This window comes from Solea solea, chromosome 5 (genome assembly GCF_958295425.1).
Source record: "Solea solea chromosome 5, fSolSol10.1, whole genome shotgun sequence".
NCBI classification, from domain to species: Eukaryota; Metazoa; Chordata; class Actinopteri; order Pleuronectiformes; family Soleidae; genus Solea; species Solea solea.
In genome coordinates, this window is record NC_081138.1 from 4932921 (window position 1) to 4944299 (window position 11379).

Sequence of the window (11379 nt, forward strand, 5' to 3'; positions counted from 1 at the left end):
ATGTGATGTGAAATATAAGAAGACGAAAAACCTCCGCATTTCCTAAAGCCTGAATATGTGACCTGTAAACACACACACCCAGGATGTCCATATAAGGAGTTGTCAAAGAGAAGCGCTCATGTTTTGAAATTGGTTGAATACCTAACGTTTTTTAATTAGTTGTTAGTTTTAGTGGGACATGAATAGATAGATAGATAGATAGATAGATAGACAGATAGACAGATAGATAGATACCTAGCATAGATAGATAGATAGATACCTAGCATAGATAGCTACCTAGCATAGATAGATAGATAGATACCTAGCATAGATAGCTACCTAGCATAGATAGCTATACCTAGCATATATAGATAGATAGCTACCTAGCATAGATAGATACATACATAGATAGATAGATAGATGGATAGATAGCATAGATATATACCTAGCATAGATAGCTACCTAGCATAGATAGCTATACCTAGCATAGATAGATAGATAGCTACCTAGCATAGATAGATAGATAGCTAACTAGCAAAGATAGATAGATAGATAGATACCTAGCATAGATAGCTATACCTAGCATAGATAGATAGATAGCTACCTAGCATAGATAGATAGATAGATAGATAGATAGATAGATAGATAGATAGATAGATAGATAGATACCTAGCATAGATAGCTACCTAGCATAGATAGATAGATAGCTACCTAGCATAGATAGATAGATAGATAGATAGATAGATAGAAGTGATTTTCCTTTACACAAATTATAATAACAGTGAACATGAGTGTGTTTGTGTTTTTAGGCGTCAGCAGAAGAACAGGATACAGGGGAGAATAAGTAGGAAACACACACAGAGTGGATCTTGGCAGTAGTTTCCAGGATTAAAAAAAGAAAAGAAAAAAGAAAGGAAACCATGTGAGGGCCAGCAGGTGCAGAGTGAAAACAATCTTAGAGAATTTGAAGGACTCCTACTCAGAAAACACTTCAGCAAGTCGCACAATTATAGTCCCATTCATATGCAGACATGTGCAGGAGACTGTGTTTTAAAAGGTGTTGATGGTTTAACTTGAACTTTGAATAGAAGTCTGAAGAGAGCTTGTATGATATGAACGCGTTTAGGCTGACATCTAGTGGATTTAATACAGAGTTACACCTAAACAAGACTTGCAGTTTACATTTTGTCCAATATTTCCTTCTGATTTGTCCCTTTGGCAACAGTGGATCACGATAGAGTTCCCGTTCCACTTGGCCTCATTATGTCCAATATTAACAAATGAAAATTAGTGAATATGTTATTTTTTTTGTATCCATGATCAAACGGTTTAGTGAACTATTTTATCCCCTAATGCAAATTCTGTTATATCTGTATGCATTTTAGTTAAATAAATGCATTTTTGTATGTTGGTCTGACTAAACCTTGTCTTTTATTTATTAAAAAACCCTGTGTGTTGATGTTTACAAAGGAAAGTAATGAAATGACTCATTCTATTGTGTTCCTGAAGTAATATAAGTATCTTGGGGTGACACATTAAACCATGGTTGTGTATGGCATTTAACCCTGCTCTAATGTTGTGTTATTAGAATCATCACCTCTGTCTGTAGAGATGTACAAATATCTGATAGTTTGGTTGAACAAAAGTCTAAATTCTAAACGTTACATTGTCGATTAGCCATTCAGACTGTGAATGTTTACAGAACCTTAAATTCCTATTTGCATGTACATATTCCTTATTTTTTCTATGTTATTCCTGTTTCTTTCATTAATCACTTCACACAATGTAATGTTCTTTAAAGCTGAATAGAGAGAGGAAGAGGTAAATAGTACTCATTTTGGTTTGGGGGGGGGGGGGTTTCTCTGAACGTACCTGATGACGTCACAGGCTGGGACTGATGCACCTGTTTCGGGGCGTGGCTACAGAGTGAAGATTTTCTTCAGAGAAACTAACTAACACAACAATGAATCATAGTGTTGAGCTTCAGCTCTGAGTGCACGACAAACTTTGTTTTAGTTTTTTTTTTATTTAATTTGTCTTTCTTTATTTTATTTCTTGTACTTTGTGTGTTCGTGAATCTCCGCACTTCGTGTTCGCCGCGGCTGTGTCATCATGCGGAGTGTCCCTGCCGCGCTGCTCCTGTTGTCGCTACTCCAAGGTAACTTCCATTTTACCTTAACACGTTCGCCTCGTTTTTGTTTCATAACAACTCTTTTAAGCGTTTTCGCGAATTCACTGTTTCGTTTAAGGAATTTGCGACTAAATAAACGAACCAAACTGCAGGTATCGGTCACATGACGGTCTGTGTTTAGGTGTCAACGATGCTTATATTGTCTCACAGTCTCACCTTCATTCATAACCTACATTTTGTTTATGGTAAAGTCTGCTAAGAGGAGAAATGCCTGAATTAAAATTCATCTTTTTTAACATTTTACTATATTACTATATTACTATATTGACAGTTCAAGTCAATAGGTTTCATGGCATCTTTATGAATGTTTGTTGGTGGTTTCAGAGTAAGCCATTTCCTGTGTCTCTCCTGTTTTTCTGGTTCTTCCACTGTGAAAAATAAACTCCTCTGCAAAGAGAAACCACCACACACATTGTTTCCGCCTGACGTCACTGCTCTTCCCTGACTGGCAGTGCATGCTAAAGGCTACTGTTTGTTAAATGAATGTATTACACAAATACACAGAGTCGTCGTCGTCGTAGTAGGAGCAGATGTGTGTAACCACCTGTCTGGCTGTCCCTCCACAGTGTCTGTCTGTATTCAGGTCAACGTCCCCCAGCAGAAGCGCACCACAGCTCTTTTCGCCTCAGTGATCCTCCGCTGTGATTACAGTACGTCTGCGAACCCCCAAGATGTCCTGCTCACCTGGAGGTTCAAGTCCTTCTGCAAGGATCCCGTGCTGGAGTACTACTCCACATGTAAGACTTACACACAGCCCCACAAACACACAATACAAGTGAATATACACACACATGGAGGCCGGGTTCCCACACAACCTGCTTTTTCTGCCTTGTGAGTGACTATATTTTCAATACAGTCTGATAATAAATATGTCTTGATACAGCAGAGTAGATAAAGGGAAAGACGAATAAAAAGAATATGTATAAACCATACATTTAAAATAGTAAGACACTATACATAAAAGCCAAACTCAATATATAGCCAACCAATATTGTAACTAAAGTTGGTTATGCTGGTGAAGTTTGCCTTATTCTATTATACATTTGTTGTATTTTCTAAGCATTATCCCTCATAATTTATAGCTATAGGCTGCACATCTTTTAAATCAGCAGCTAACAATGTCCTAGAGATATTTTTCGATACAGTTTTTTCTTTCTTAAAAGGTTTTCTGTATATGCGACATTGTTTCAAGAAATGTCATCATACACACAAAATGTTATCAAAATGTAGTTTTCGCTACTTTACACGACATGCATTCATGCGTATCGTCAAATGATTTAACAAATTATCGTTATTTTCGTAGAATTATCACATTTTGCTAGAAAATGCATAATAACTCCAAAATACCAAAGCTGGGGTCAATTCACAGTCAGTCTGCGCCACACTAGAGGAAAATTGGCCATATTTCAGTCCTGATCTGGCCCTTCCGACAATCGATTTGAACAGATTATGTTGCCAAATTATCCTGTAGTGTGAGGGATTAACAGACGTGATTTTAATGTCTTTGAACGTACGAGTCTTTCAATCTTAAGTATTAAACAAGTTCCAAATCCCTGGAATCTCTTCCCTTAAATAATTTCTCAGGGTTAAAACATTGAAACTTGGTTACAAGTTTGTTGTTTTTAAAATCAAGTCAGTTTTATGGGGCAGGTTTAAGTCGGCACAGTCAGATAAACACGTTTGAACTCACAAACTCCGCCGTTATATACAAAATATACATACAAGGAAAAAAGCAATAATAAACCCCTAAAATACTGTATATTACAATGTATACAATGATAGAAACAGAGTTGGAAAGAACCAAGCCAAGGCGACTAAGGAGACAAAATTAAAAGTTAACATTAAGCAAACAGACCAAATAATCTAAAAATCAGTATCAGTATGATGTCACAATTTTCCCAAAGTTGTGAATTGTTGGTACACATGAGCAAGGGGTGGAGTTTTGACATTTCTTTTACTCCTTTTACAAAAAAAAATAGCATTTTAGGGCTCCCATAATGGATTGTTCTCGATCACACGTGTACACACAAACACACTGACATCAGACATGAACTGAGCGTGTATGGGAATAAAGAGCAGAGATGCTCGAGCGTGAGAAGATGCATCCAGGACACATTGTTGATGCCAGGTGTAGAGAGTCATTGGCACTTGGCACTATCCACATGTGATCCAATCAAAGCTTGCAGTGTTTCGCAAGCTTGAGCGTGTCCTACCATTGTGTGCTTGTGCTTGATCGACACATGATTTTAGTCCGTGCCACTGTCAAAATTTCAACATTGGTGTCCACTAGTAGTAAAATCTGAGCTTTTTTTGTGGGATTCCCACTCGAGGTGCTTTGATCATGGCAGCCTCCGAGCATAGTGGTGGTAAAAGAAGGGCCAGATACTGAAATGATTGTCATTAATTGTGTGAATACATTCCCGGTGTCTTGTTTTCACAGCGTATCAGTCCGCTCTGCAGTTGGGACAGGACCCGGCCAACGATTGCCCAGATCGAGAGCGAACTGTGCGCACTGTGATCCAGAAGAGAGGAACCAACGAGCCGATTCTGGGAGCAGAATATCGCCAGCGCAAAATCACCATCCAAAACAGTGAGTGCATGCAAACACGCTGAAGGAAAGTGCACATGCAGCAGATTTTGTCTTAATTAGTTTGTTAATTCTGTGAGCCTGGTCACCTCAGCAGTAACAACGGGCACGATAGCAGCGTGACCTTCAGTTGCTTTGGTTTAAATGACCTCTGGCTTCTTCCACTCATTTTTCTTGCATTTTGTAATGGAATTTCTTTTGCATGATGCCAAATAACATTGAATGTGTTTAGCTGATTGTCGGTATTTAATATTTGTATTTATCTTAAACTGTAGCTAGTATGTTTTTGTAGTTTTTTTTAAAAAACAATGTTGAAATATAATATTACTGTAAGGTCTGGGAATTCATATTTAGCATTTGAATAATCGGTAAGTTATTTAACCTTCTGATGTAAGTGCCAATATGCTGCGATAGAGCTGCAACTAAGGATTTTTTTCATGATCGATTCATCTGTCGATTATTTTCTCGATTGAATCGGTTCATAAATTGTCAGAATACGTAAAAAAATGTTGATCGGTGTTTGCCAAACCTGGAAGTAATGAGGTTCTCGAATGTCTCGTTTTGTCCACAAACCAAAAATGATTCAGTTTTTAATGATTTCTTTAAGCAAAGAAACAAAGAATATATTCACATTTTAACAAGCTAAAACCATCCGAAAGCGTCAAAGCGATGATCAAAATAGTTTGCGATGAATTTAGTAATCGATCAATAATAGATTCTTCGAGTAATACAGTACAGAGAGCAGTAAGACTGTTATTATATTTCTGTTAGCACTGTCCCCACAATGACTGTTGATGAGATAATTCTTAGTTATAATGGCAAATTCTCAATATTTACTGAAAACTTTACGATTTATGTCTCTAAATGGGTAACATCTGTCTTTTACGCCAACTACCATTAGACGCAGCCCTTTTCAAAAGTGTTTCAACCTCAAAATTCCTTAAGCGCAGTTGAATCAGAGTTGTCCTCGTGTGTGTGTGTGTGTGCAGATGCTGACCTGGTGATCAATGAGGTGATGTGGTGGGACAATGGGATGTACTACTGCGCCGTGGACGCTGCTGGAGACACCAGTGGAGACTCTGACAAAGAAATCGAACTCATCGTCTACCGTAAGGAATGAAAAGAACAATTGAACTTGTAATGCCAAAGTTTCACAGTGTCCTCTGCGGATGTTTGCCATAAAAATGAACGTCATTTAAGAATCGGCCACACTGAATCTCCTCCTCCCCCCCCCTCCTCTCTCACAGACTGGCTGACGGTGTTGTTCATCGTCATTGGCGCCCTGCTGCTCATCCTCCTCTTCTGTATCTGCTGCTGCCAGTGTTGCCCTCAGGCGTGCTGCTGCTATGTGCGCTGCCCCTGCTGCCCACAGCAATGCTGCTGTCCTGAAAAAGGTAAGAAAACATTGACGGCCTGTTGACAGTTTAAGGCATTTCATTAAGATAAGTTATAATGGTTGCTGCGGGGAAAACTGCTAATGTATGTACTCAACAGCAAAAGCCTCTCACACAGTGTAGAAGTGGTAGATGGGTTGAAATAGTGCTGTCTGGCTTCGGCCACATCCACTTGGAAATGGCTCAAAACTCAAACTATCCGTTTTCTTTTGCCGCTTTCAAAAACCTCCCTTTAAACATATGGCGTTACATTTCGGCCACATATGTGAAGGAACACTGAGATTTTGAGCACATAAAAATGTGTTTTGCAAGCACAGAAATTGTATTTTGAAGAGAAATTAGACGCGAGCGAAACATAATTTCATTTGAGCAAACAAAAGTATATTCTGTGCTCAATACATGTCTTTGCATGTTTGAAATTATTCATCTTAACGCTCGCTCAACGTGGCACAGCGTAACAAATGTGCCACAAAATCAACCAATTGGAGACTATATACATTTAGATTGGCTGTTTCGTCTCCAATCACAACGCTTCCATAACACGTCAAATGAGTAGGATATTCATCTTCTTAAATGTGAATATGTTCTAGTTTCTGTGTGAATATTTTCTACTTTCTATCATTTTTCAGCTATTTAAATGTGAATATTTAATACTTTCTGTTATTGTTCAGTTTCTTAAATGTAAATATTTTATACTTTATATATATGTATATGTATATATTATATTTTTGTTTGCTCTAATGAAATCATGTGTTGCTCGTGTATAATTTCTCTTCAAAATATCATTTCTGTGCTTGCAAAATATATTTTTCTGTGCTCAAAATCTCACATTGAGAAGATGTTGTACACAGTACAGATGTAATAAAAGAAATGGAGACAGAATGAACAAAGCCAGAAAGGGAAATTAGGTCTCTTTGTTTACATGCTGTGTTTTTTCCGTGTGCATTTTTAGCCCAAATACCTAAATATTTTCTCAGAAGGAAAAGCAGGAAAAGAAATAACTGTATTCACTGCAGGAGGAGAGTCAGACGCACGCACACACGTACACACAGAGACAAGAATGAGCTGTGCATGTGCAGTGACTGTGTGTGGAACAATCACTGATCTGTATTGTTTATTCAAGTAAAAAATGTGAAAATAGCTTTAGTATCCACTTAAACCTGTTTCCTTAGTCTGAGTAAATAGAGTGTGAAATTTGCGTGTTCTTCGCATGTCTTTTTTTTTTCCTACCACAGTCCAAAACAACCTGGTACAGAACAATCGTCCATACCCAGTGATCTGATCACAGTACAGGTCTGAACAGCCCCAATGTTATCCTGAATGCTCCATCAGATTTAACATTTGAAGGACGTTTGAGGACGCATTTGTCCACATTCCTGAGCTGCATGAATGCTCTTCTCCGGACAGGTTGGAGCTTATGTCCTCTGAATGGCAGTGGTTTTACACAAGTTGAAAAGTTGTTTTCAGCACAAGAAGAGCTTTAATTTACTCTGAGTTTATACAATCAGACTGCTTTAAAACAAAATGTTCCTCTTGCAAACAGTCATGACATCGGTGTGTATTTGAATGCATATGTGGTCACAGGAGATGCATCCAGGAATCATTTTAATGTCCGGTGTTAACAGTGGTACATAACATGATGGGATCACTGAGTACTTTTCGACAAAAAGAGAATATAAATGTGCATTGTGAGGAGTAACCCAGGTCAACGGTTTGACTTGTGTGTTAAGAGATCATTCTAAATAGTTATCATACATCCGCTGTGCTACTGTTTCAGCCGTGATGCAGCATCGTATGATGAAGCAGGCTCAGAGAGCCATGACGCCCTGGATGGGAGGACAACCTGTGTACGGACCCATGAGCCACGCCTCCTCCCAGATGAACCCGCTGCTCTACCCAGGTACATGTCGTTAGACAGGAGCTGGATATTCACCCACACACTCTAATCTCCAAAGTATTTTCGTCTCATTTATTTCTCTGAATTGTCTTTGCTTCCGCAGGATCAGTGTCAGGGAAGAGCATGCCTCTGAAGGCTATGCCTCTTCCTCATCCTCAGTCCTCAGCTTACAGCATGCCGCCTCCTCCCAGTATGGGCACCCACACTCCTTCCAACACCAATCACATGCTCGATTACCTGGAGAGCCAGGTGAGGGGGATGGACATGAACAGCCCTTTGTTACAGGTACGTAACATTAAAATCTACTGGTACAACTTTATTGCAGAATGATTGTTCAAAATAATCACAGATGTGCAGATGTATTGCTTTGTAGGAGGGATGGAAGACATTAGCAGTTCATGTAAATTCTCTGTGAACGTATAGAGTCAGGTTTTCCAATTATTTAATGTGATTTTGAGCTTTTAAAAATGACCCAGGCTGTAGATGAGCCCAGACTTAGTTAGTTGTCGTACAGTTAGAATTGGTTTTGCTCAATCACGACTGAAAAGTTTTAAAAAGACTGCAAATGTCCAACTGTTGTTTTATTGCAATAATGTGAATCATGTTAAAAAGAAAAAAAAGGACGCTCATTTCAGGTGAGGTGGTATGAATACAGTGTTGAAATAAACAATCTTTATAAAAAGTGTGAAAAATGAAAGTGTATTCATCGGTTTACAGCCTGCCGGAAATTACCAGAAGAATAAAAAGAATGAAGTCTTAAGAAGCTGAAAGAATTACGAATAGATAGAAATAGGAAATAATAATAATAATAATAATAATAATAATAATAATAATAACACAATAGGTAAAGGAAATAATGGAATACAATACAGAAAAAAGGATATAAAATATGTTAAAAAAGGACCTCAGATTTTTTAGAATATTTTGGTTAAAAGCACTTTTAAACAAAAACATTTGTAATCTAGGTTTTGAAACTGTAATGGATGGAATTAATATACATAAATATGTATATAAAACATAATAGAAGACACCTGTTTTTCTTTTTGAATGACTGTTTTTTTTTTACTTTGTACTCTGGAATGAGCAAAGCTCTGGATTTTACTGAAATATGCATGGACTCGTTTTTTCATTAGTTTTTTCTTCTTCATCTGTATTTATTTCTCCCGGGCTCTTTTTCCTTTTCCGCCCCTCAGCCTCAGCCACCTGCCCCCCCACACATGCAGCAGATGCCACCTCACATCCAGCACATGCAGCAGATGCCACCTCCCATCCAGCACATGCCTGGCCCAGTACCATTCTCCCCCGGCCCTCCCAGCATGATCTCTGCCCTCGACGATGGCCCAGTTGACCGTCGTGTCATCACACTCCCACCAATCCGGGAGCAAAAGCCCCAAAACAGAATGCCACCCTCCGCACCCAGGACACGCCCACCAAGCTCGAGTGAGAGCAGCCGCAGCGGCTTTGGTCGGCGCAATGATCGAGGACCTCCGGGTCGGCGTTACCCGTCACCCCCAAGATCTAGAGGAATTCCCCGCAGCCACAGCCAAGATTCACTGGATGGGCGGAGTTACAATGGGTCACGAGGAGGCATGGACCGCCCCCGCTCCCGCTCCAGGGATGACCTGTTTGACAGCAGGTCCAGAGGAAACTACTCTCCTCCCGCATCCCGGCGCCCGAGACAAGAGTCGTGGAGCTCGGACGACGAGGACAGCAGCAGGAGAGGCGGAGCAGGAGGGAGGAGAAGAGGCGGAGGCTATGGAGACAAACCTCCCAGCTACACCGAGTACGAACCCGGGCAGAAGCCGGGTGCACGGAGGAATGAACGCTACACTGTAAGACAATCGCTGCTTTAATCACTGCCACTCTTTCAACCACAAAAATGCACTTCAAGACAAACACACACTATAAACACACTGAAAAAAAAAAGCCTTGGTTATAATTAAGCTTATACTGATTATTGCCAGTGAAGTGAATCTAAAGTTAGTGTGTCTCTCTCAGGACAAGAGTTCTCGCAGTGGCACCAGTGTCGTCATCTGAACCGTCCACCTGTGAAACGCCCTGTGACCTCAGGTCCAGAGAACACGCACGCCCTGTCTAGAACTGGGAGCCTTTGTCGTCTGGCCACCATTTTATATATCAAATGAATGAACGTATGAATGGATGAATCAAACTGTTTTATTACCTTTTGATAAGTGGAAAACTGGCTGAGGGTTTCATACAGCACGATAGTCAGAATTTTAGTCAGTTTTAATTCCCACCAAGTGTGAAAGTAGTAAGTAAAAAGTCTAATGTTATGAAGGAAACCTATAGTTTGTTAATTTAGATTTATTGATCTCAGAAAACCAAATCTTGCCTGCTGAACATTTTTTTTTTGGGACAACATCGCTCTCCTCTGGTTCATCTGTGTAATGAAAGAAAATCTATGGCAACTTCATTTGAAAGCCTCAGATTAATCTCCATAATCCAGAAACTTTGAGCAAAAGTCGTTAACCGCAGAATAAATGACTCAGGGACAGTAAGCAAATAAAGAGTACTTGTTACAACAGAGCTGTTAAAACCCTCATCAATATGAGCAGAATCATGTAAATGCTGATGTTAGTTTTTACCATTTCTGTAAATATTTTATATATTTTGACTAAACTGCGTTTGTTTTACTGTTATTTTGGAATGAAAATGCAATAGTGATGCCTGTTCTGTACATACGAGTAAAGAATTTAATGTAAAACACTGCATGTAGATAAGTCTGGAGCATGGGGTTGATGTAGGGGATTAATGTTTCAGGCCCAGAAGTTTAGATTGTACTTACTATTTTATTGCAGTTGTTGGCAACTTGTTCAGGAAACTTAACTGTCCACCTCCACCCACCACTCCTGTGTTGTATTGTGGTTCAGGTTAGGGTTTCAGAAGGAAATAAATTGTTGTTCCTTGTGTTTTTAAGCTTTTTTTTTTTTTTTTTTACACTGTACAGTTTATTATTGAAAATAAACAAATTACCTTTTGGGTATAACATAACTGTGTTTGTATCTCTGTTTGAACTTTCACTGTAAAAACACTGTCAACTAAAGCCACAAGTCTTGTGGGGACCGACATTTCTCAGAAAACAACAATACCTTGTTTCATTGCAGAATGCTGAATATTATTATGTAGGTTTTGATATTTTATCATTCTGTATTTTATTCTTTTAGATAAGTATTTATCTCTGCCAGCAGAATATGCTATTTGCTGTCTGTCTGTCTCTTTGTGAGAAGCATAATTCAAAAAGTAAAGGACAGATAGATATGGGTGGGAAGCTGAGTGGCCCAGGCTGAGGTTAAATATGGTGCATCCTGTC

At 39.1% G+C, this 11379-nt stretch overlaps 1 protein-coding gene across 1 annotated transcript; it reads left to right on the plus strand.

The window, feature by feature from the left end:
• Positions 1–1915: 1915 nt before the first annotated feature.
• LOC131459184 (immunoglobulin-like domain-containing receptor 1) lies at positions 1916–11060 on the plus strand. The gene is made up of 9 exons (XM_058628675.1): positions 1916–2137; positions 2737–2907; positions 4611–4760; positions 5747–5866; positions 6005–6151; positions 7929–8051; positions 8152–8333; positions 9242–9880; positions 10047–11060. The coding sequence occupies exons 1-9, from the start codon at positions 2092–2094 to the stop codon at positions 10083–10085; spliced, it is 1617 nt and encodes a 538-aa protein (XP_058484658.1). The 5' UTR covers positions 1916–2091; the 3' UTR covers positions 10086–11060.
• Positions 11061–11379: the final 319 nt, after the last annotated feature.

Coding starts and splice junctions, on each gene's coding strand:
- LOC131459184 (XM_058628675.1), top strand. CDS start 2,092: ATGCGGAGTGTCCCTGCCGCGCTGCTCCTGTTGTCGCTACTCCAAG. Junction 2,138..2,736: donor CCTGTTGTCGCTACTCCAAG/GTAACTTCCATT, acceptor GTCCCTCCACAG/TGTCTGTCTGTATTCAGGTC. Junction 2,908..4,610: donor GCTGGAGTACTACTCCACAT/GTAAGACTTACA, acceptor TTGTTTTCACAG/CGTATCAGTCCGCTCTGCAG.